The 24,209-nt window shown below is 58.5% G+C and overlaps 1 protein-coding gene across 1 annotated transcript; it reads right to left on the reverse strand.

The window, feature by feature from the left end:
• Nucleotides 1-1,304: 1,304 nt before the first annotated feature.
• On the reverse strand, nucleotides 1,305-22,210 carry LOC111161792 (ankyrin repeat domain 24). Its single transcript, XM_022525752.1, has 22 exons — nucleotides 22,175-22,210; nucleotides 15,258-15,344; nucleotides 15,023-15,153; nucleotides 14,854-14,942; nucleotides 13,905-13,969; nucleotides 13,350-13,407; nucleotides 11,900-11,970; nucleotides 11,602-11,708; nucleotides 11,235-11,422; nucleotides 10,963-10,973; nucleotides 10,730-10,756; nucleotides 10,022-10,102; nucleotides 9,782-9,889; nucleotides 9,058-9,102; nucleotides 8,867-8,965; nucleotides 7,827-7,899; nucleotides 7,470-7,588; nucleotides 5,738-7,288; nucleotides 3,693-3,860; nucleotides 1,886-2,011; nucleotides 1,674-1,739; nucleotides 1,305-1,470 (listed from the first exon to the last, which is right to left on the reverse strand). The coding sequence occupies exons 1-22, from the start codon at nucleotides 22,208-22,210 to the stop codon at nucleotides 1,393-1,395; spliced, it is 3,384 nt and encodes a 1,127-aa protein (XP_022381460.1). The 3' UTR covers nucleotides 1,305-1,392.
• Nucleotides 22,211-24,209: the final 1,999 nt, after the last annotated feature.

Below are 24,209 nucleotides of genomic sequence, written 5' to 3' on the forward strand. Positions count from 1 at the left end.
CCACGGGCTCTGCTGTCAGGAGCTGGGGCAGGGAGCACCTCGGGGAGCCAGGGGACTCAGGTCCCACCCGAGGGGAAGCACAGCCCCCGGTCAAAGCCTTCACTTCCCCTTGCCCGTGTCTGACTCTCTGGCCGGTTTGTGGAGCTGGCGGAGAGCTGAGCGGGGCTGAAGCCTGAAGAGGTCCCTTCACCTGTCGTGGCTGGGCGTGGGGTTCTGGAGGCCCTGGGTACAGGGGTGGGAGAGGAGGCCTCGAAAGAGAGAAGTGGAGCCCCCGTGGCCTTTCCCACAACAGTCTGACTGTAAGTCCTTCCTTCCGGCTGCAGCAAGGACAAGGACGGGGAAACCCCGGAGGGGGAAGAGGACAGGGAGAAGGATGAGAAAGGCCAGTGCGGGTAGAGACACAAAGACACAGAGACACAGAGAAACGGAGACAGAGACAGAGACGGGAGCCCAGGAGCCAGCAGCAGAAACAGAAGAGAGACAAAGAGACAGAGAGACACAGTTTGAAGAGAGACGCAGGCAGGACACAAAAATCACCCCTTTACTCACCGCCCGGCCGCAGGGGTGGGGACCCACCCTGGCCAGCGCTCCACACTCCAGGCCACAGAGACAGAGACATACAAGGCCCTGGGGAAGCAGCCCCACCTGTGGGACCCTCTCTGAGCCACGGGGACGCCAAGGGACAGGCTGAGCCCCTCCAGATGCCGTGCCTTCCCTGGACACTCAAGGAAACCCCGGGGAAGGGCTGCGTTCCTACCTCCCCCACCCCAGCTGGAAGGAGCCAAGCGGCCCCCGGGGATTTCAAGGGACTTGCCCAAGGGCAGGGAGGCTGGGGGTGGGAGACTCCCGGCAGGGCTGCATTTAGGGCGAGGAAAGTGACTCAGGGCGCGCAGACTAGGATGCCGTCTTCCCTTAACCATCGGACAGTTTGCTTATCACGGACTTCTGGTCGCCCGTTCTGACTTTCTATGACAGGAACGTAGCCCCCATTCCGGGGCCTGAGCTGTGGATGTGCGAGATGGGGGTCCCTCCTGCGAGTCCTGCTCTACGCCATCCCCGTCCTCCTCCCTGCCCCGGGGGTGGGGGCCCAGCGATCAGACCATACACGTTCATCCTCCACTCTGAGAACTTTTATTCCTGGGGTCCGGGGTGCTGCCTGGCTACAGGATGGACAGGATGGGACGTGGGAGCAGGGGCTCGCGGGTTCTCCGGCCGGGGCCGGGGGGCATAGTCAGGGCTGGGGTCGACCCCGGGCCAGGGCACGCAGGGACCAATGGGGCGGTGGACGCAGCCAAGTACAGTGGAGCAGGCCCAGGGGGTGTCTGGGCTTGGAACGTGAGCGTGGGGGCCCGGACGCCCCGCGCAGGAACTGGGTGAGCAGCACCGCGGTGCTCATCGGCCCTGAGCTTGGAGCCTTTGCATCTGCAGGATCTGGTTCAGGATCCTCTGCACATCTTCATCCATCTGGCCCTGGGATGGGGGAAGCAGAGAGAGAGAGAGAGAGAGAGAGAGAGAGAGAGAGAGGGAATGCCTGGGCACTCCTGTTCTGGCTTCCCTATTCCCTCCCTCCCCACCCCTGCAAGACCATGAACCCCCTCACGCCCCGCACCACCAGCCCCCCACCATACAGATGGGAGGACAGGCCAGAGTACCGTTGGCCTGGCATGACTCACCTGAATGGCATACAGGAGGTGGCTCCTGTACAAGGCCACCACTGCGCTGTGGTCCCTGGCAGCCTCCTGTGGGCATGGGGGAGGGATACTTGGAAAAGCAGGCTCCCCCGCAAAACATGCCCAAAGCTCCCCCGTTGCACCCAGAGCCCATGTGCCAGTGCAACAGCTGTTAAAATACAGAACCACTTTCCTCCCCCGGCCTGTGACCTCACCTTCAGCTGCTCCTGCAAGGCCTTAACCTGGCCTCGGAGGGCCTCCACCTCGGGGGTGCCCAGGGCCCCCGGCTGGTCCTTCAGGGCCTCCTTAAGACTGAAGACTTCCTTGGAGAGCTCTGTGATCTGGTGGGGGGAGATGAGGGGGGCCTCCAGTCACCCCAAACCTGGGGCGGGGGCGTTGGACCTGTCAGGCACCTCCCTCGGGAGGAGGCTGGCAAGGGGAGGTCAGAGCGTAGAGGCCGGCAAACTCTTGGTCCTTGGGAGTCTGGCCCGTGAGCTAAGAATGGCTTTCACGTTTGTAAGTGATTGGGGGAGAAATGTCAAAAGAAAAGTGGTGTTTCGTGATGTAGGACAATCAAATCGCATCCACATTTCCGAGCGCGCACATGAAATTTCACAGGTGTGCTGCCCGCGCCCATTCACGGACACGTCAGAGCCGAGAACACGGGCTCTGGCTCTTTCCAGAAGTCGGCTGATCCTGTCACAGCCCCTCTTGCGGGCTCTGGGAAGGGGAGGCTGACGGAACAGAGGCCCACAGCAGCCTGGCCTGGTGGGGCTGGGTCAGGTTGCCCTGGGTTTGGGTCCTTCCCTGCCCCTCTCCTGCAGGGGATCTTGGGGAGACAATTTAACCCCTCTGAGCCTCAGCTTCCTTATCTGAAAAGGAAGGGGAATCACGGTTCTCACCTTGGCGGGTTACTGTAATTCTGAACTGAAGTTAAATCGAAACTGTGCCTGGCAAACAGCAGGCACCTAATAAATGCTGGGCTTTATTATTACACTACAGATCAAAGGTTCTTAACCAGGGGCCATCCTGCTCCCGGGGAACCCCAGGCCATGTGTGGGGACATCTGTGGCTGTCCCAACTGGGGGTGCTCCTGGCATAGAGAGGGTGGGGTCAGGGATGCTGCCTGGCCCCCACTCGCCCCCCCAACAGAGAATGACCTGACCCGAGTGTCATTCGTGCCGAGGGGGAGAGTCCCTACAACCAATAAACCAGAATCACAACCACAATTTTATTTTTGTTTTGCAAGAGGCAGTCGTGGGCTCAGAGAGGTCAACTGACTTGCCCAAAGTCACACAGTGAGCTAGGGCTGGGGGGCTCAGAGAGGTCGATTGACTTGCCCAAGGTCACACAGTGAGCTAGGGCTGGGGGGCTCTCCACTAATGTGCCCTTGGCTCTGGGAGTCACGTGTGCTGCCCAGTGACTGTGCAACCCAACACGTCACTCTGATGTGTCACACTTGGCCTCTCAGAGCCTCAGCTTTGCTCATTTAGAAAGCAGGAATAAGAATGCCTTCTGGCTTCCAGGGTCAGAGGGAAATTAAAACCGATAGTGTGTGAAAACCACCTAAGTCAATAGCCACGGGCCACTGTCACCCATCATCATTAAGGAAGACCAGAACTTGGGAACCTGGGTCCAAACGCTGGCTGAACCTCTGTGTGCTGTGCAACCCCCGGGAGGTGGCATCCCCTCTCTGTGCCTTGTTTCTTCAAGTGGGGACAATAAAAGCACCGATCTTACAAGAATTTGACGCAACGATTAAATGTGTTGGTCTGTGTCAAATACATAGCTTGGGGCCTAGCATGCAGTAAGCGCCCAATAAATGTTACTGCGGTTATAATTCATAGTTAGAACAGTCCCCACGTGTCTGAATTGTCTCCTTCCTTCTCTGCACCTCAGTCTCCCATCTAGAAAATGGGCTGATTGCCTCAGACTTGTTCATCTGGGCATTCTTGGATTTCCCCCAACCTCTGTTGGGTGGGAACCTCCCCCCCAAGGGAGCGCAGGGAAAGGGGGACGCACCTTCTTGTCCTTCTCCTTGGCCATGTCCAGGGCCTCCTGGGCGCGGCTCTGGGCCTGGCGTGCCCGCTCGGCCTCGGTGCGTAGTCCCCGCAGCTGCTGCTCCGCTGTGGCCAGCTGGGCCTCAGCAGCGTGCCGCTCACTCTTCATGAACAACGCCTCCCTCTGGACCTGCAGCCCAAGCCCACACGTGACCCTGAGGACACGGAGACCCCAGAGTCTCCTGACCCTTCCATCCTGGCCTGAGAACGTTCCGGCCCAATTTGATATTGAGGAGTTCAACTCAGGGGGTCCTGGGTTCTTCCCAGACACCACGACGATTCTGACCCATCCTGACACTTCTGATGTGCTAGCTGTGTGGCCTCGGACAACTGACTTAACCTCTCTGTGTCTGTTTCCTCATATGTAAAATCAGGGTAGTAACAGCCCCCACATCGCAGAGTAATTGTGAGAAGGAAATGGACGAATCCCGGGCATGTGCTTCCAAGAGTGGCCGGTGCACAGGGAACATGAGGTTCAAGGTGCTATAACGTCAATGCCACTGGCTTCCTTTCTCTGTCCGTGTTGTAAAGGCTTATCAGTTTCTTACAAAAGAAAACAAAGCCAGAAGGACGTGAATGAGAAGCAAACCAATGTCCACAAGTTGATGACTGCATTTTCACAAAAATATCAAGATCAGAGCAATGTCAGCTTTGCAAACATTGGCCCTCCTGGGGAGGGGGGGGTGTCGGACATTGGCCTTTGTAGAAATAATAGCTGCAGGGGAGTGTGGGTAAGTAGATGCTCCACTCAGTACAGACTGGCTACATCTCTCTCATTTTATTTAAGATTTTATTTATTTATTTGACGGAGAGAGACACAGCGAGAGAGGGAACACAAGCAGAGGCAATGGGAGAGGGAGAAGGGGAGAAGCAGGCTTCCCGCTGAGCAGGGAGCCCGATGCGGGGCTGGATCCGAGTACCCCGGGATCAGGACCTGAGCCGAAGGCAGATGCTCAATAACAGAGCCACACTCTGTCAAATAAATAAATAAAATCTTAAATGTGTGTGTGTGTGTGTGTGTATACGCACACACACATATATATAATCACATTTCCTGGTCTTAAATAAATGAACACCTCAGCATCAAAATCTACTAGGTTCAAAACATTAAAGATTATGATAATAATAAATATAAAAATATAATAAGTAATAAATATATTAAAATATATAAATAAAATAATAAATATGATAAAAATAATAAAAATTAATAATTATGATAATAAATAAAAATTAGATTTAAAATAATGTTCAAAACATTAGATTAAAAACCTCCTACTCTTGGGCTAAAGCATCAAAAATGACCCAGAGGCAAAATGACAAATTCTGAACAGCCGGCCAGAAGAACCACAGGGAGCTTTCAGGCTAGCAAAGAAAGTGGACTTCATGGTAAAAAAACATCAGGGCAAAAAGCCCAATTCACTGCCTACAAAACCACAAGTGGACATTGATCCCTACCTCACACCACACACACCATTAGTGCCAAAGCATGAGCGCGACTGTGGAACCAAAGCAATCAGTCTGAGAGCTCGTGTGACCCTGGGGTGCATGGAGGACTCCCAGACAAACCATTAGAAGAAACGATGGGGTCGGGGCGCCTGGGTGGCTCATTCGGTTCAGCATCTGCCTTCTGCTCAGATCATGATCCTGGGGTCCTGAGATCGAGTCCCATGTCCCAGGCTCCTGAGCAGGGAGCTGCTTCTCCCTCTGTCCCTCTCCTGCTTGTGCCCTCTCTCTCCCTCCCCCTCTCTCTCAAATAAACAAAGTCTTGAAAGGAAGATCGGTAGATAGACAAATGATAAGGTTAAAAGCAGCTGAAGGTTTTGAAAAAGATAACACAAGTTGAAACTCCAAGAGATCAGAACGGCCGCAGGGTTAGCCGTGCACCTAGAAACGCCAGCAGGGTCAGGTGTCTACAGGACCGGAACCAGGGCTGTGGGTCAGACTGACAATGGACCGCCGGCTGGGCTGGGACTTGGCTGTGCTCGGTGGGGGCCCGGCCGGGCTCACCTGGAAGACCTCGGCGCTGGTCTTCTCGTGCCGCCGTCCCAGCTCCTCCAGCTGCCCCTCCAGCCGGGCCACGTCAGCCTGCAAGGCCCCCACGATGCGCTCGTGCTCCAGGCGGGCCACGCTCCCCACACGCTCCCGCTCCAGCTCGGCCCGCAGCCGGGCGGCCTCCTTGCCCGTGGCCACCACCTCCTGCTCCAGGCTGGCAGCCCGGCCCCGCAGCTCAAGGGCCTCCTCCTGCAGCCGGTGGTGCTCGGAGGCCGGCACCGCCGACTGCCGCAGGGCCTCGGACGCCCCGCGCAGCTCCGCCAGGCCCCGCCGGGCCTCCTCGCAGGCGCTGGCCAGCTCGGCTGCCCGGGCCTCGGCCGCATCCCGTGCTTGGCCCAGCTCGGCGGCCACAGCCCGCTGCTGCTCCCCGGCGGCCGTGGCGGCGGCCAGCTGCTCCCGCAGCACCTCCAGCTCCCGGCTCTGCTCCAGCCGCACCTCCTCCCGCCGGGCCAGCTCTGCCCGCAGGCCCCGGGCCTCCTCCTCCGCCAGCAGCCGGCCCGCCCGGGCCTCGTCTAGCCAGGCTGAGGCCGCCTCCAGCTCCCGGAGGCGGGCGTCCCGGCCTCGGAGGTCCTCCCGGGCCTGCTCCAGGGCGGCCCGCAGCTGGACCACATCCCCGCCGCCACCGCCCCCAGCGGCTCCGCCGCCCTCGGCCTCCCGCACCCGCTCCCGGAGCCGGCCGGCCTCCGCCTCCGCTGCCTGGCACTTGCCGTGGGCCGCCTCCAGCTCGGCGGCTGCCTCCCGCTCCCGCTGCCGGAGCGCCTCCTCCAAGCCACGGATCCTGGTCTCCAGCTCTGCCTGCAGCTGTTCCGAGGCCTCCGCAGCCCCGGGGTGGAGGACGGGGCCCAGGGGGGCCCTCGGGGCTGCGGCCGCCCCCGCCATGGACTCCACACGCGTGGTCTCCGTGTCCGCAGGCTCGGTCCCCGCAGCACCTGCTCTGCTAGCCGTCATTGCTGCTTCCTCTGCTTTCAGCTTTGTGGCCTCTGCTCCCGTGGCCTTTGTTTCTGGATTTCCTCCCTTTCCCAGAGCCTCGGGTTCTGTGGCCTCGGGCCCTGTGGATTCTGTTTCTGTAGCTTCCGTGTCCATGGGTTTTGTCTCTGTGGCCTCAGCCCCCGTGGGTTTCGTCTCTGTGGCCTCAGCCCCCGTGGATTTTGTCTCTGTGGCCTCAGCCCCCACAGATGCTGCCTCCAGAGTTTCCACTCCTGTAGCCTCCTCGTCTGTGGTCTCAGCTCCGTTCACTTTGGCTCCCGGAGCCGTGGTGCCGTCGAGCTCCATTTCCATTGGCCCATTCCCGGTGGTCTTGACTTCCGTGCCCGTGCCCTCCCCCATGGCTGCCTCCTCTTCCCCAGGGGCCCCCCATGTTCCCTGTCGCTCCAGTGCCCGCAGAGCCTCGGTATGCCGCCTGCGGAGCTGGTCCAACTCAGCCCGAAGAGAGTCATAGAGGGCCAGAGGGATGACCTCAGCCGACCCGTTCACCTCCATCTCGTCCTTCTCAAAGCTCTCCAGAATCTGGGAGGTAGTGGAGAGCTGGTGGGAGCTTGTGGCCATGGGGGCTCAGAGTGGCCCTGCCACCTTCCCTGCCCACAGACTTAGCCATGTGCCCCCCCCGACCCCCCCCCCAGAAGGATCCCCCGGGTCCCCAGATCTGCCCCCCCCCGCCCCCCGCCATCCTGGGTCTCAGTTTCCCCACCTGGACCTTCTCCATCAGCTCCTGGTTTTGTCTGGTGAGTGCGGCCACCTGCTCCTGCAGTGAGGCCAAGAGCTCCTGGGCTGAGGGGCTTAGCCGTTTGGAGAGCAGAGCCTCGGCCCCTGGGGGGCGCACAGAGTCAGCCCCAGGGGGCCTGCGCCACCAGGGATGGGAGCTAGGGGTCTGGAGCAGGGGGTCGGAGCCCCCAAGGCAGGCAGATGGAGTGAATAACGGGTGGGGGCCAACCTCCCTCCCAGCTTCAAACTCTCTCCATGCCTGTGGGTCAAGTCTCCATTTCCAGGGGCCTCAGGGATAAGAGGGACAGGGGTGCGCGGAAGGAGAATGGGGTTGGGGGCTCACCTGGAAAGTCAGACAGTTCGCCCTCCTCATCCTGCAGAGTGGCCACATCGTAGCTGGTGTTCTCCCGCTCATTCTGGGGAGGGGACAGGGTCCCACTCAGGTCCCTACCTCCTTCCTAGCCCCAAGACCTGCCCCCCAAGAATCTAGAGCGGACAGGGGCGTTCATGCGTCTCCATCGCTCCCCAGGCGCATGACTGGCTGTGTCTGGCCCACAGTGTTTGCTGAGTGCCAACTGTGTGCCACGGGGCTACGCTGGGCTCCCCGGGAAGGGCAGGAACAGCCCAGCCACTGTGCAAATGTGTGACCATAACCCGATGCCTGGGGGGTGTATGCACATCTTGTGTGGGGGGGACACAGAGAGAGGGATGCGGGGCTGCATCCCCATGAGGGTGTGTCCAGGATCCTGCACTGGGGTCACATGGGGCTGAGGGTGTCTGCCTCTGGGTAGGAACAGCTCAGGGTTTGTGGGTCTGCGGGGAACCTGGGGATGTGGCGTGGCCCCCACCCCTCCTGTGTGCCTTTCTGTGACTGTGTGTGATCTGGTGCTTGTGTCTGAGTCTGTTGTGTGGGTGTGATTGCTTCAGCGGTGTTTGCGGATTTGGGTGGGTCCGTGTGCGAGAGCACAGGTGCTCGCGCATGTTTGTGTAATCATGTGTGGGGGAAATATTTGTGCGTGTGCAGGGGTTTGTGGGTGCGCCGTCTGCGTGGGATGGAGGAGCGTCTGTTGCGTAGGCGCCGGTATTTCTGGTGTGCGTGTGGGAGTGCGCGTTCCTCACGGATGCTTGCTGTGGTCCCCGGTTTAAGGTGCAAGACCACGTGTGCGTGAGGGCGGCCGCTCACCTCCGTGGGTCCCGGCTCGGCGTTTGGAGAAGTGTCCACTTTGTGCACGTTACGTGTATGGGTGTGGTGTCTGCGATGGCGTGTCTGTAGGTCTGACTGTTGTGTGTCCTCATGGGAGAGCCTGTGCGTGTACTGGTGTGGTTGTCCCTAACCGCAGGGGGGAGAGGCCCCGCCCCCAGGCCCGGCCCCACCCACCACACCTCCAGCAGGGACAGCCGGCTCTGCAGACTCTCCACCTCCCGCCCCAGGCTCTCCTTCTCCTCCTGCTTCTCCGCCAGCAGCTGCTGCAGCTCTTGTACCTGGAAGGGGGGCGGCAGCAGGGGGGCTTGGCCAGCCTCTGGGAGGAAACACGGGGTGCCCGAGGGGCTGGCTCTCTGCACCTGCCACCTACCTGTCTCTCCAGGCTGTGGAGGGAGCTGGCCTCTGCCTCTGGCAGCTGACGGAAAGAAGGGGGGACCAGGCTCGAATCTGGGTTGAGGGTCGTCCCCGCCCCACCTCCGCAGTAGCCCCCGATCCCCACCACAGACATCGGCTGTGCACCCACTGTGCACCCAGCACCTTGCTCTGCCCCGTGACTCATTACTAAGGACTTCTTGAGTGTTTGACCCTGTTTGGGGTCAAAATTCATTCACTCGCCCACTGAAATACCCGTTCTTCCAAAAAACATCAAGCACGTACTGTGAGCTAGTCATGGTCAACCATGCCTGTCCCCGTGGGCTTACAGTCAAACCGGTGAACATGAATAAGATACATCGTATTCCCAATAGCATGAAGCACTTCGAATAAAAATAAAGAGAACTGGGAAGCGAGTGGGAGCTATCACAATTTTAAATAAGCTAGGCAGGGGAGGTGTCTTTGGCAAGTGGTTTCTGAGCAAAGACCTAAAGGAAAAGAAGGAGGGAGCCACAGGAGCATCTGAGGAAGAGTGTTCCAAGCAGAGGGCACCACACATGCAAAGGCTCTGGGGCAGGAGCAGGCCTGGAACACTGGCGGGAACAGCAAGGAGGCCCGTGTGGCTGGAGGAGAGTGAGCGCAGATGAAGAGAGGGAGGTGGGAGCTAGGAGAGGTGAGGGGAGTCTTTCCTGCCCCACCGTAGGCTTAGCCCAGCCCCTCACCTCCTGCTTCCTCCGTTCCTGGTGCTGCTCCAGGCCCCGGATCTTCTGCAGCAGGCGGCCCCTCTCCTGTCGCAGCCGCACGATCTCCTCATAGGCATCTCGGTCATCCTGTGCCCCCACCCCAGGGACCCACCACTTTCACGCGAGGCCCAGGGGCTGCCCCCTCCTACAACTGAGCCAGAGCTTCCCCCCCTCCTGCCTGGCCCCTGTTCCTCCCCGGATAGCCAGGGCATTGCTCACCGGCAGGGGGATGCTGGCAGGGGGCTGAGGTGCCTTCCGCTTCTTGGGAGCCCCTCGCTTTTCATGGCTGGACACGGAGTTCTGGGAGAAGGCGGGGAGGGGGCACATGGGGAACGTGCCAGCCTCCCACCCAAATACACCAGCCCAGCCCCACTATCTGTCATCAGCCCCAACTCGGTCCTCATTTCCTGTGTAACCCTGAGCAAGCCCCTTCCTCTCCCTGGACCTCGCTTATCCCAGCATAAAAGTGGCCGTGCTTCCTGAGAGTTCCAGATCTAATGTTTTGCTTTCTCCCCCGTTTTGTGCCTTGCTACATGGTACTAGACCAGATCGCCTACAAGTTCCCTTTCCGTGTGGAACTGAGATGCTGTAGAGCTGAAAGGGAGAAAGAGGCCAGACCTGCCTTTTTCCGTGACCTACACCAGCCCTCACCAAACTCCGTTCCCTCTACCACTCCACCCCAGCCCCATGATTTGGCCCCATTCCCACAGTGTTCTCACCCGGTTCTGAGAGTTATGCTGTGGGTGCTGCTGTCACTTGGTGGCAGCGTACCCAGAAAGTGGCATTCATCCCAAACAAGTCTTCCTAGGTCATAACCCCGGGACAAAAGTCCATCTCCTCCTTCTCATTCCATAAAGCTTGGGGCAGGGAGGGAGGAGGCAGTGTGTGCAGGGGGAGTGGACTCATTCACTGCTTAGAGATCCGTACCTGAGATGATGCCTCGCCTGAGTCATCCTCTAGGAGGGCAGGGAAGAGAGGGAAGCAGGGTCAGGCACTCTGTTTTAGGGACTCCATTCCCAGCCGTACGAAGGGCACTAGGGAGGGGACTCATGGCTGGAGTGGGCTACCAATTTTCCCAGATCAGGACTTTGAAAGTAGGACTCAACTACTTTTGCAGATGGTAATAGGAGGGCCATCTAATAAGGGGAGTACAGTGGCACCTCCAGGATGGCTCAAGTAGGGGTGCCAAGTCTTAGGAAGGGCAAAGATCCAAGGATAAGGATGGCCCAGGAAAGCAGAGTGGACCCCTAGATTAATCCAAAAGCTCTGGGGCTCTTTGAAACTGTTCTGAGTAGCATCGGGGGAAACATGAAACCTCCCTGATGCAGCAAATAGGACTACCTTGAAACTACCTAGAGTAGGGAAAGGGGTGACAAGATACTGCTTGGGAGGAGATGGGGTGCTTGAAATTGTATGGGGAGGGCTTGCATACCACTGGGTGGTGAGGGGCGCTGTGCCGTTTCCTGCAAAAGATGCAGGATGAATTTGTCCCCCGCGAGGGCACCGTAGTGGGCAGCGTCCTGGCCCAGTGCGTCCCTGATGCCTGGCTGGGCCCCGCCCTGCAGCAGAACCTCCACTGTTTCGGGGTTGGCCTCCTCACAGGCAAACATCAGGGCTGTCCTACCAGGAGAGGGGGCTACTGAGGAAGCAAGGACGTTCTCAAATCCCCAAGCCCTCCTCAACAACCCAGGCTGGGGTTGCGGGGGAAGAGGTCAACTAGTCCCCCCACCCACAGAAATGAACGACTTGCTCAAGGTCACATGGCATACAATGGACTCACTGGGAGGGCAGATACTCACCTCCCCTGCAGGTCCTGGTCATTTGCTGCTGCCCCCTGCTGTAGGAGGAGGCGGCACAAATCTGTGTGACCCATCTGAGCTGCTATGATAAGGGGCGTTGTACCTGACTGGTGGGAAATCAGGGGAAGGACGAGACAAAAGGTGAGAGGCTGACCTTTTAGTAGGGAAGCCTGTATGAGTGCCCCTGAACCTCACTCCAGACCTTCTCATACTCTTTAAAGGGAGCCTGGGGTGTTGCCACCTGGTGACGGTGTACCTCAAATACAGCATCTTTCCCAAAAAGATCCCAGAGGCTCACCCGATCTCGGGGATTCAGATGTGCCTTGAAGGAGCAAAGCATTTCTGAGCAGGAGATGCAGCCACCCGCCGCTGGAAAAAGAGGGAGGGTAGGTAGGGCAAGGTTTAGACATTTTCTGGGGGCCTTCTGCCTGGGGTGATTCTTATCCCTCATTTCATGAGAAGTTCCCACCTTCCCTGGGAGGCCAAAGGCAAAGGTATGACCTCAGGAAACTGAGGTCCAGCCAGGTCCCTGGTCAGCCAGTAGGGTCAGAGACAGAGCTATGATTAGGTCTGCTAACCCGCTGTCCCAAGCTCTCTCCATATTCCATCACAGCTCCCTCTTTAGGTGGAACTTTTGACTAATTTTTAAGTATTTCTTCTCTTTCATTTGACTAGCATTGTTTAACTATTTAACTACCACACTCCAAACCTCCCATAGAGGGTATTAATGTTTGCTGGAGGGATCTGACGTTGGTTGAGACTGGGCAGGCTTCTTGCGGCTGGATCTGAGTTCTGAGTTTTAAAGGTGAAAGGGGGACGGTAGATGTTTCTGAGTAGGCAAGAGCCGTGAAGTGGGAGAGAGCTTGGTAAGGTCAAGGAAATGAGAGACTGTGTATGTCCAGAGCCGTGAAGAAAGAAGGAAGGGTTTCACGCTAGGGGTCACTGGAAAAGTCGACAAGCTCTATCTGATGTCCTTCTCTGTGCCTGAGCGGGTATGCAATTTGGTCTTCTGCTCCCCATGCTTAGAATGGAGCCTGACACACAGAGCAGGAACTTAATAAATATTTATTGCATGAAAAAAACCTAGTGATCTTCCATTGTGACAAAAGGCACTTGCCACCACTAGGTGGAAGCATACCCCAACGGCAGGGAAGTTTTAACCGGTGCCTTAAAACCCTAAAGCAAACCCAAATGCATTCCATGTTCCCAAAAGGTCAGACGTTTCTTGAGCCATTGGTGAAAGTCATCCCCTAATCTCACCGGCATGATGGACAGATGTTGGGCAGGGATCGGGTTCGAGCAGGTGGGTCCCTTCCCCTCCCTCACGCAGGAGTTTGGATTGGATGGTTTGGAAGGGTGCCTGGACCTTTGGCCTGCCTGAGATCCTCTAGGATTGGTCAAAGGAAATTGCACTCTGGTCACACCCCCCACCCCAACACGGCCACCACAGTTGTCACCAGGCCTGGCAGACATCAGGCTGTGCTCTGGGGTCAGACAGCCTGGGTCTTCTCTACTTTCTTGCGGGCCGGCCTCAATCACCTTGCCTGTCCAATGGGGTGCCTCTCTGTGGCCCAAAGGGTTGCTGAATTTTAATGCTGGGCCCCTCGCCTGGCACACAGCAGGTACTCGGAAGGAAGGAGGAAGGAGGCAGGACGTTCATGGTAGGTCCCCGGGACCCCGGGTAGAAGAATCCCCAGCCCTGCCCCCTCTGGGTCATAGTGGGCAGGGCGACGCTAGGCCGTACCCACCTGCGTGATGCAGGGCTGTCCACCCACTGCTGTCCACAATATCCACCACGCAGGAGGCCTGGGACGGGAGGGGTGCGGGTCACTGGAGGTTCCCTAGGAACTGCCCCTTCTTGGGCCGGGATGTACTTCTGGCCCCTCCCCTTAGCACTTCTTCCCCCCACCCCATCTCCTCCCGGACCCTCAGGTGACTCGGCTTTTAGGAAAATTGGTGAGAAAGTGGAAATCGCCGGGAGCTCAGGAGAAGCTGAGGGTTTGGGGGGCTGGATGGGAGCTCTGAGAGTGACTGTGGCTAAGAACAACCTAGAGTTTGGGGCAAAGCTGGGGCTCAGGAGATATCTGGTACTGAGTGTTATCTTGGGTGTGGGGAGTAACTTGACACTCGGGGAGTATCTGGTTGTCCGGGGAGTAGCTGAGTAAAAGAGGCTAAGACATAGCTAGGATTCGGGGAGTCTCTGGGAGCTTGGGGGATTTCTAGAACTTGGGGAGGAGGGGAGGGGGCCCAGGGAAGGAAGCATCTTGGGTTGAGGGAGTATCTGACACCAGAAAGTAGATGACCTGTAGCAGCTGCTTCAAACACTGCGGGTGCCCGTACTTGGCGGCCAGGTGGAGGGCGTTGTAACCTGAAAAGCAGGAAGCATCTGCTTGGGCTCCACCTATGCAAGGAGCTTCCAGCTGCTCCCCAAACCTGTGTCAACCATCTGTGATGAGCCTCCCCGTGTCCAGTAAGTCCCCAGACCCCAGGTACTTCTCCAAACCATGATACTCCTGGTGGCCAGAGACTCTCCAAGCTCTAGCTAGTCCGCACCCCAGACGACACTCCACTCCCACGCACTCCTCAGGCCTCCCTGCCCTGGCGACTCCCCACGACCCCAGCTCCTCTATATGCTCAATGACACCGCCCCTGGGAATCCAGCTGTCCTACCTGTTCCGGCTAGTCTGTAAACCCTTGCTACTCCATGTGCAATCTCCCCGTCTTTGATACTCTACAAATCCCCTGCTGCTCCCCAAGTCCGGACTGCCTTGCCTCCTGGGCTGCCCCAAACCTTCAGACATTGCTACGCCCCACCCCTACTTACCTCCTGAGCTCCAGCTATCCCCTTTGGCCACGCATTCGATCTCAGGGCCCCGGTTAAGTCAGAGGCCCAGATTCTCCTTTTGTCCTAGCTACTCCACATACCTGAGATACTACTCCCTAACCTCTGCTTGTGAGTCTCCTGTCCCCAGATACTTCTCAAGCTCAGGTACTCCTCTAGTCCCGTGACTTCCTCTGACCACCACCTGAGTCCTGACCACTCCAGGACCACAAGCTATTGCCTGATCCTGACTGGAGCCAGCTAGAGTCTCTTCCCTTTGGCACCGCAGCCTGACATGTCCCTGTGCCTCCCTGGGAGCACCCGAAGGAATCCTCCTTTTCAGCGAAGCCACAGAGCAGGACCCAACCGGACCCTCAGGCTGGGCATCTGGTCTGAGCTCCTCATCCCTCCCCAGGCCCGGCAGGCAGTACCTGCCCCATCCGTGCTCATGACGTTGGCGCCGTGAGCCAGCATCACCTCTAGGCAGCGGGCTGCACCCCTCATTGCAGCCACGTGGAATCTGGAGGTCAGAGATACGGGATCAGCCGCAGGATGACCAACCCCTCGTCCTTCACACCCCCCCAGGGCATGGGCACTCACGCGGACTTGCCCTCTGGGTCCAGCTTCGTGGGCACCAGCCCCTTGCGGGTGATGAGGGCGGCCACTCGTGCCGCGTCGTTGCTCTCCGCGGCCTGCAGCAGCCGCTCGTCACTTTTGCCCCACTCCTGGCTCTGCGGGGGACACCCAGAGGGTCGTGGGGCCAGGCGATCCCTGCCCCCACCCCGCCGCCCCTGGCTGGGGCTCCAGGCTTCACCACCTGCCCCTGGGCACTTGCCTGGCGCCTGCCTCTGGCTGCCGGCTTCGGGATGGGGCAGGGGCCGCAGGGCGGGCAGGAGCCAAGGTCAGTGGGGCTGAGCCGCAGCTGCAGGGGGAGGTAGGCCTGGGTGGGGGTCTGAGACAGCATCCCCCCAGCCTGTATCCCCCAGCATCTGCCCCCAGGTCCAGCCTACACCCACCACCAGCATCGTCCTAGTCAATTTCCCCCAGATCAGCCCCCCCCATCCTTTAGTGAAAACCCCCTTCCAACATCACCCCCACCTCCAAAATCCTCCTACAGAACCCCCTAAAAGTGTCCCTTTAAATGTCCTTCAGAACTGTCCTCCGTCATTCAACCTTCTTAAACTGAGCCCAAAATGCCGCAATTGTCCCCCCAATGTTACGGGTTCTGCCCCAAAAAACGTTACTTAGCATGAAATGCATTCCAAAATGTCTTCCCCAAATTCCTTAAGTTTCTCCAAAATCATCCCCCCAAATAACCACACATCTGTCCTAAAAATGTCCTTCCAAAACAATCCCTTGAATGTCTCCTGAATTTGTTCTCCAAATGTCAATATATTGTCCCGAAAATGATCCCTCAGAATATAGTCCAACTTGTCCCCTCAAACGAACCCACCCAAAAACTGTTTCCCTAAACTGTCCCTCCATATTTCCCAGTGTCCCCATCTGTTCTCAAAACTGCCTCCCAGAACGTCCCCATGTCTCCCCAAATGTCCCACCCACCCCCCAACCTCTGCGCCGCACCCCCCCCCCAACCCCCTCACTCCCGGTCCTTCCAGGGTCTGGGGGCAGGGGTCCAGGTCGGGCGCGGGCAGGGGCGGGGAGGGGCGGAGTGGGGAGGGGAGAGAAGGGCCCGAGCCCCGCCCGCTCCCGCGCCCCCTCCCCTGGCCCTACCGCGGAGGAGGTGGCGGCGCACACGCACAGCTGCTTCATGGCGGCCAGGGCGCCGGGTGCCGGGCTCCGTGCTCCGGGAGGCGACCGGGCCGGAGGCGGGGGGGGTGGGGCGGGGGGGCCCCTGGGGAGGTACGGGGGGTTTGGAGGGAGGGGCTGGGGGAGCCTGGAGAGGGGGCCGGAGGGGCCCCCGGCGGGAGGAGCTGGGGGCTGCGGGGCGGAGGGGGGTCCGGGGGGGGGGGCTGGGGGGTCGGGGGGGGGGGGGGGGGGTGGGGTAGTCGGGGCCGGGAGGGAGGGGCTGGGGACCAGGAGAGAGGGGCTGGAGGGCGCTGGCGGGATGGGCCGGAGGGAGGGCCTGGGGGGTCCGGAGGGAGGGACTGCGGGGGTTGGAGGGAGGGGCTGGGAGAGCCCGGGGCGGGGGGGCTGTGGAGCGGGGGGTGGGTGTCGGGAGGGAGGGACTGTGGGCTGACGGAGGGCCCGGAGGGAGGGGCAGGGGGGCCCGGAGGGAGGGGCAGGGGGGCCCGGAGGGAGGGGCAGGGGGACCCGGAGGGAGGGGCAGGGGGCAGCGCGGGGATGCTGGGGACCCTGAGGGAGGGGCTGGGACCCTAAGGGAGGGGCTGGACGGGGTCCGCAGGGAAGGGCTGGGGGACCCGGAGGGAGGGCTGGCGAGGGGGTTGGAGGGAGGGGCTGGCGGGAGTCGGAGGGAGGGGCAGGGGCCTGGAGGAGGGGCTGGAGTGCGCTGGAGGCAGGGGCCCGAGGGAGGGGCGGCTGGGACTTGAGGGGGGGCCGGAGGAAGGAACTTGGGGGTACTCGAGGGAGGGGTGGGGTCCCGCGGAGCTCTGTAGCTGGGCCCGCGCACCCCGCCCCCTCCCGGAGGTCCCGCCCCCACGGTAGGGGTCGTGTGGGGGAGGGGCTAGTCTCCGAGACCGGTAGCCGCCCGGACACTCCCTGACCTTCCTGCTTGGGGGAGGATGCGGCCCGCAAGGCCGGCTCCCTCGCCCCCACGGGCCGCCCGCTCGATCTTCGGGGACCCGCCTGCAGCGTCTCCGCCTCGTCCGAGCTGGCCGCGGGTCGCAGGTGACTCCGGGCCCGAGCCCCCGACAGAGCTTCCCACTCTGCGCGGCTACGCACTTAACGCACAGGGGGACCCAGCAGTCTGACAACTTGAACCTGAATCCAGGGCCCTGCCCCCAGGCGCTCCGCACTTACATTTACATTACCCTCCCCCGCCAGGTACTTGCTCACCTGCTTCGGACTTCACTGTCCTCACCTGGAAAATGGGTTTCAAAATAAACCGTAGCTACTGTCCGCGGTGGGTTATCGTAGGACTAAGGGGATCGGCCACGCAAAGCGCTCCCCAGTGCCAGGCACACAGTAAGGGCATTCAACATGGATTCATTCGTCAAACACGGATGTGCTTGCGTCCGCGCGTATCTAATGCAGAATCCCGAGGACACAGGCCATCATAGGTGGTCTGAGCCCGGAGAGGACCCATCTCCTCCCAGGGTCTGGGTCTCCTGGGTGTTCTCGCAGACTGGGGGCCCCTTGACCGCAGGGCCAGGCACCCCAGGGTGGAGTGGGGCCGTTGGTAAATGTTTGCAGAGTGAACGAATGACTCAGAGGCCCTCTGAGCCATGTGAATTTGTCATTGAGTCCATTTGTCCTACATGGTGCCTGGTGCTGCAAGGGGCACTGGCTCCCCGTGGTGACAAGACATGACCCCGGGGTCCCTTGGGGGGACATATACACCCAGGGATTCATGAACCAGGGTGATTGGGGCTGTAATGGGTGAAGCCCAAGCCAGCCGGGTGCTCAGAGAGGACTCCTGACACTGGGGAGTCTGGGAGGAATTCCAGGAAGAGCACATGGGAGGATGGGCAGGGACAAGATATGTTCAGGAGAAATAAGGAAATTATCACTCGCCTCCACCAGCCCAGTTGCCTGTGTCCTGGTCCAGGACCAGCTGTTTGGGGCTCACAGTTAAGGGTAGGACAGAGGAGGAGGCCTGTCCTTGGAAGGAGGGGGAAACCAGGAATGGGGGACATCAGGGAAGCCACGAGAGCTTCCAAAGGTGGGATGGCCCACTGCGTTGATGTGGCTCTGAGTTCACAGAGAGGCCATGGGCTGAGTCGGGGAGACACAGGGATGAGAGGGGAGAGAAAGGATGAGTGCAGAGACAGCCTTCTGGAAGCTGGGGTTAGCAGCCGTGACTGTAGATAGGAAGGGGGAGCCTGAATCTGCCTTGGTCATGTTACACCTACTGTGTGACCTTGGGCCAGTCCTGCTCCTTTTCTGGCTTCCAATTCCCCCGCTGCAACATGGGATAGATGATGCAGTAGGCACCCTAGGGCTGGGCGCCTCCACCCAGGCACTGCGGACATTCAAGACCAGAACGTTCTCTGTTGGGGGGCTGTCCTGGCCAGCGGGGGGGCTGAGCAGCATCCCTGGCCCCCACCCACTGGATGGCCAGGGCACCGCCAGTGTGACCACCACAGACGTCCCTAGACATGGCTCAGCGTCCCCCGGGGGCAAGATCTGCGATCTTAGAACATCTTTGGGCGGGAGGAGGGAGAGGTGGGGCAGAGAAAAGGAGACTCTGGTAATAAGTAACCGGGGAGGGGTGGGTATTGAGGGCTCCTGTCTCTCACACCTGGTGGTGGAGTGCCCCTCTCAGGCTTGCCCAGGGGGGAAACTGAAGTGGATCTCCCAGCTCTGGCCTCGAATTTCAGGGTGCCTTGGCCTGTCCTCCTGGATTCTATAAAAGCTTAGACAAACACCCCTCAAACCACCCCCCCCCCCAAGGCACATAGGCACCACCATCTCTCTCTCTCTCTCCCTCCCTCCATACTCAGTCTACCAGCTAACCTCACCGGCTGTTAACTCCATGCATGTACCCATTCCTACACACAGGGCAGCCCCGTCCCTGCAGGCTCCCTGTGGGGACACCTCCGCCCTGGTCTCCCAGTCCCTGGACTTGTCCCCCAGCTTCCCGAAGCCTGCATCGGCTCTTTTCTCTCTCCTGCTCAAAACCCTCCAACAACCTCACTTGTAAAATCCAGACTGCTCTCCTGGTAGGGGGGGCCCAAGGGTCTACAGAAACTGGTCCCCTGGCCTGGTTTTGTGCAGCTCAAGTCCTAAGAATGGTTTTAACACTTACAGGTGGTTGGCGGGGTGGGAATCAAAAGGAGAATAATATTTTGTGATCCATGAAAATGACATGAAATTCACATCTCAGGGTCTATAAATAAAGTTTTATTGGGATGGAGCTGAGCCCATCCGCGGACAGCAATCTGGATTTTACTCCCATCATGGGTCCATGAAACCAGCCCTGATCTCCAGCACCTATCACAGGGTCTGGCCTGTGGTAGGGACCCAGAATTTATGTCTATTGAATGAATTAAAGACTTAATAACTCTGGAGAATACAAATGAGAGGCAGACAGACTTTCCAGGAAGCAGTGGGGATCTACAGACCTCTAAAGGCTCCCATTTTCTTGCTTGTGGGACTTTTCTAAAACCTGATCTAAGGGCAGGAGGCCCATGGGAGCTCCAGGACGAGGCTCACGGCTCCAGTTAAGTCCCATCTTACGAATGGGGAAACTAAGGCCCCAAAAGGCTCTGAGAAGGCTCAGAGCAAGGATGGCCATGTGTTGGGGGCTCGAAGGAAAGGCTGGTGGGAAAGAAGCAGAAAGGAGCAGGGAGGGTACGCCAGGCAGCAGGGAGGACGGCCAAGGTTCGGGGGCCGGCCTGTGCACTGAGAAGGGGGAGGGAAACGTCCCCATAGACAGCTGGGCGTGGGGGTGGGGGGCATGTGTGTCTGTGTGTCTGCAGTCACGCAGTCACGGTGTTTGCTTTCGTCCCTCTGGGGAGCCGAACAAAAGCCGAACTTGACTCCTGCTGTCTGCCCAGAAACTGGAGACGGCCGTGGAGGGAGGGACACTGAGCTGCCCAGCTGCCTGATGGGGGATGCGGAGGGCAAGCTTCTCCCCGTCCACCCCCCAGATCTCTTGGCGCTGCTGCGGAGGTTCCTCCCAGCAGGAAGGGTGCCTCCCAGACACCCCAGATACCCTCACACCCAGCCTGAGGCTTTAACCCCTGTCCACAACCCCCACTCACCCCGACACCTGTGCTACGCGCCCAATACCCCCATGTCCCAAATTAGGTGTCTTTGGGTTTTTGTTTTTTTTTTTTTTTAGCTGCACAAAACTTTTTGAAGGTTTTGATTTCAATATAATTCTGCTTTTGAAATGAAACAATGATATGGCTTGGGTTACCTCTGGCTACCACATCTCAAGAATTCTTGGGGGGTAAACAGGAACAGTCCACCTTAGGAATAGATTTCAGACGGTGCAGAATTTTAGGTCATTCCGCAATGAATGAGTCTGACTCAGTGCCACATTTTGTAAGTGGTTCGTGAGCCTTTATTCCTGCCTCTGTCACTCCCTACCTCTTTCTTTTTTTATCAGTAGACCCCCTTCCCCACCCTAACCTCAGGGACTTCCTAGCTGTGTGACCTTGGGCAAGTTCCTTAACCTCTCTGGGCTTTCTCTCCCCATCTATTAAGTGGGATAATAAAAGCTCCCACCCCATACGATTGTTATGAGGAATAAATGAGCTAACATCTGCAAAGGACACAGAAAGTTCCTTATGGTGTTCAAAAACATACAAATAAAACAAAAAATAGGTGAAGTAAGTAAAAAATGAATTCAATGATACTACATTTAAATCTTACAAATGAAAATAAATCAAAGAAAAAGGAATATTAAGCTTTAAATCACAGAAATAAATAAGATGGGTTGGGAAAGCCCGAGGGAGCCACCGGGGGCTGGGGACAGACCCACACTCACCCAACTAGACAGGACAAGGCTGCACCCAAACCCAGAGCCATCTGACTTTATAAGCAGGCGTGTTCCTATGCCCCTTCATTTTTGGCTTTCCAGGACTCCTTGGGCTGGGCCCGCTTCAGGATCACCCCGCTCACACACTCTACTCCAGCCCAAGGAACCTTCTCATCATCTTAAGATGCCCTGAATCCACCGGGCCTGGCCCACCCTCTGAACTTTGCCTGCACTGGTCTCCGTTCTCTAACCCTAGATTCTCTCAATCTGTGCCCTGGACTGGACCCCACGCTAGCAGGCACTTGGGGGGGTTAGGCACAAGGGGGTGGGTATGACGGAAGAAGGAACATCTCCCTCTGGGAGTTCAAAGTCCAAGGTATGGTTGCATGGGAAGCCGGCTCCAGCCTACCCCAGGGCCTTTGCACTGTCTGTCCCCTCTGCCTGGAATGCACTTCATTGAAATATGTACACAATCCCTCCCTCTTTCCCTTCTGATCTCTGCTCTGACATCAGCTCCTTGGTGATGGAGTTGCTTTAAAGTTGCAAACATCTCCCCCTCCCTGGGCGCTCCCTTTCCTTGCTTGGCTTTGCACATACGTACCGTGTTTACTATCCACCACCCTGCCCTACCGTCAGCTCCAAGAGAGCAAGCATTTCCTCCTACAACAGTACCTGATACAAACGTTTGCTGAATGAATACTCAAAAGCCAGAGATAAGGGTCCTTGAGAAAATGAGTCCTCAGAAAAGCAAGTGGCCACTGGAGCTTGGGAGAATGGAGGCCCTTCTGGAAGAAGAGTTACGGGCCCAAAACAGGGTGGGCCTGGAGAGGGTATGACAGGCAGCAACATGTGCAAGAGAGGGCTTTCCCAGCAGAGGGAACAGCAGGGGCAAAGGTCCTGTGGCTAGAAACTGAGCAGGAAGCAGTGGGGACATGAAGGCAGCAGGGTGCTGTAGACAGAAAAAGGAGGAGGAGGGAGCAGAAGCTACAGGGTGGGAGAGGGTGGGTGCTGAGGAGCCTCGGGAGAGTCCAGAACCGGGAGGGGCCTGGTTGAATGGAAACTGCCAGAAGGATCAAAGGAGGGGCCGAGGACAGTGTTCCAAAGGCCCAGTGGCTCCTCTGCCAGGCCCTGAGGCACATGAGCCTGAAATCGGGGGACGCTGGGCATCTCAGTGGCCTCAGACTCACCTCTGTCTTCTTAAATCGCGCCCGGAGGGTCTTCATGGCCAGCGTCTGATGGTTCTCCTCAACCCAGGCCACCTGGGGAAGCACAAGATTGGGGTGGGATGGGTACCTGGTAAGCCGGAGGGTCACTCACCTCCCCTTCCTCAAGAGAACCTCTTCCTCGTCCCTGGGCCATTTCAGACCTATTTCCTCCTGCTTGAGGAAGCAGGACCCAGATGCAGGATGCCCCATCTCCTAATTGCTGTGTGTCCTTTGGCAGGTCACTTACCCTCTCTGAGTCTTACCTTCCTCCAACTTAAAATGAGGGAGATAATCCCCTTTTGACCCACTTGTGGTGGGTTTTCAGTGACAACCCTAGCATAGAGCCTGGTAAACTGTAGGTGCTCAATACATACACCTCACCAGTATTCCCTGTTGTCTGAACAGATCCAGCCTTTCCTGGTCTCCAAGCTCCCATCTGTGCAGGTACTTCTACACAAAACGCTCTTTCTTCTCCTTCTTCCCTGGCGAATTCCTATGTACCCTTCACAGGCGGGTTCCAAAACCCCGTGTTCTTTTTTTTTTTTTTTTAATTTTATTATTTGACAGAGATCACAAGTAGGCAGAGGCAGGCAGAGAGAGAGAGAAAGAGGAGGAAGCAGGCTCCCCACTGAGCCGAGAGCCCAATGCGGGGCTTGATCCCAGGACCCCGGGATCATGACCTGAGCCAGAGGCAGAGGCTTTAACCCGCTGAGCCACCCAGGTGCCCCAAAATCCGGTGTTCTGATGAGCTTCCTCTGTCGTCCCTAGGCTGAACTCTTAACTCCTCAGCCTGGGTTTCCCTAACCCTACTTGGGTCCCTTCCTTGGCCGCAACCCTGGCTTTGAAGGCTGCAGGTGTCTGGGCAGGAACCATCGTCCTGAACAGTGAGGGGCTCCTGGCGACTGGGCCCAGAGCTGAGGCCACCTAGCACCAAGGCACGTTTCCCGGATAATCAGAGAAGATTATCTGCAGCAGAGTCATGGAGGCAAGTCACCCCAGGTGAGCAGAGGTGTCCAACCAGCCTGTGAATTCTCGAAACTATCCTTCCACCTGTCCTTTCACCATCCTCCCACCAGAGCATGGACACAGCCGTCCGCGGGCTACCAGCCACCAACTCACCTTCTCGCAGTTCCTCATGACCTTTTAGTCTCAGTTCGTCCACCATCCACCCACCGTCCATCCACCTCTACACCCAACGCTCACCCATGCAACCCCCACCCATCCACCCCCCACCCCTGCATTCACCCATTCACCCCTCCCGCCTACCCACCCACCTATCTCCCCTAGTATCCACCCGCCCCTCCCGCGATCCCTGCCCATCACTCAGCACTCACCCTACCCTCTTCCTTCCTGTCTGTCTCAATCTCACCCAGAGCTGGGTGTAGTAAGACACCCAAGAGGAGTCCACAGGTTGGCGGGGCAGGAGGGGATCCATGGGCTTGGGGGACAGGACTGGCTTCCTGGAAGAGGTGATGGTATCTAATGGAGGGCCTGATGGCAGGGAGGAAGCTGAGAGGGGCGGCAGCAGATAAACAGGGAACAGACCCTTTGCCGTGCAAAGGCTGGCAAGTGGGAAGTGCGTGCGTGTGTGCGTGTGTGTGTGTGTGTGTGTGTGTGTGTGTGCACGCGCACCTGGGCAGCTCCTCAGCATAGCTGGGACAGACGCGGGCCTTGCCTTGCTCCGACACACCAGGGCCCTGAGACCCTAAGGGGCGCCTCCATCCCAGGCTTCCCTCGCTTCCTCCTCTCCTACCTCCTGCAACTCCAGTCACGCTAGCACCAGGCCTCCTCGCCCTCTGCCGGCTCCGGTTACCTGCTCCCAGCTGGGCCACCAGCTCACACCCGCAGCTCCAAGCGCTCAGCTCAGACACCCGATCAGCTCTGAGAGGGCAGCCGCCCCAGGGGGCCGGGGATGAGCAGAGGGAGGAGACAGGCTGGCCAACGAGCTCTGGCCGGAAGACACCCTCGCTCTTCCAACACCCCCCACATCTCTTCCCGGGCTTTGCCCTTGCTGTTT

The sequence above is a fragment of the Enhydra lutris genome, unplaced genomic scaffold (assembly GCF_002288905.1).
Source record: "Enhydra lutris kenyoni isolate GAN:26980312 unplaced genomic scaffold, ASM228890v2 scaffoldscaffold86, whole genome shotgun sequence".
Classification (NCBI taxonomy): Eukaryota; Metazoa; Chordata; class Mammalia; order Carnivora; family Mustelidae; genus Enhydra; species Enhydra lutris.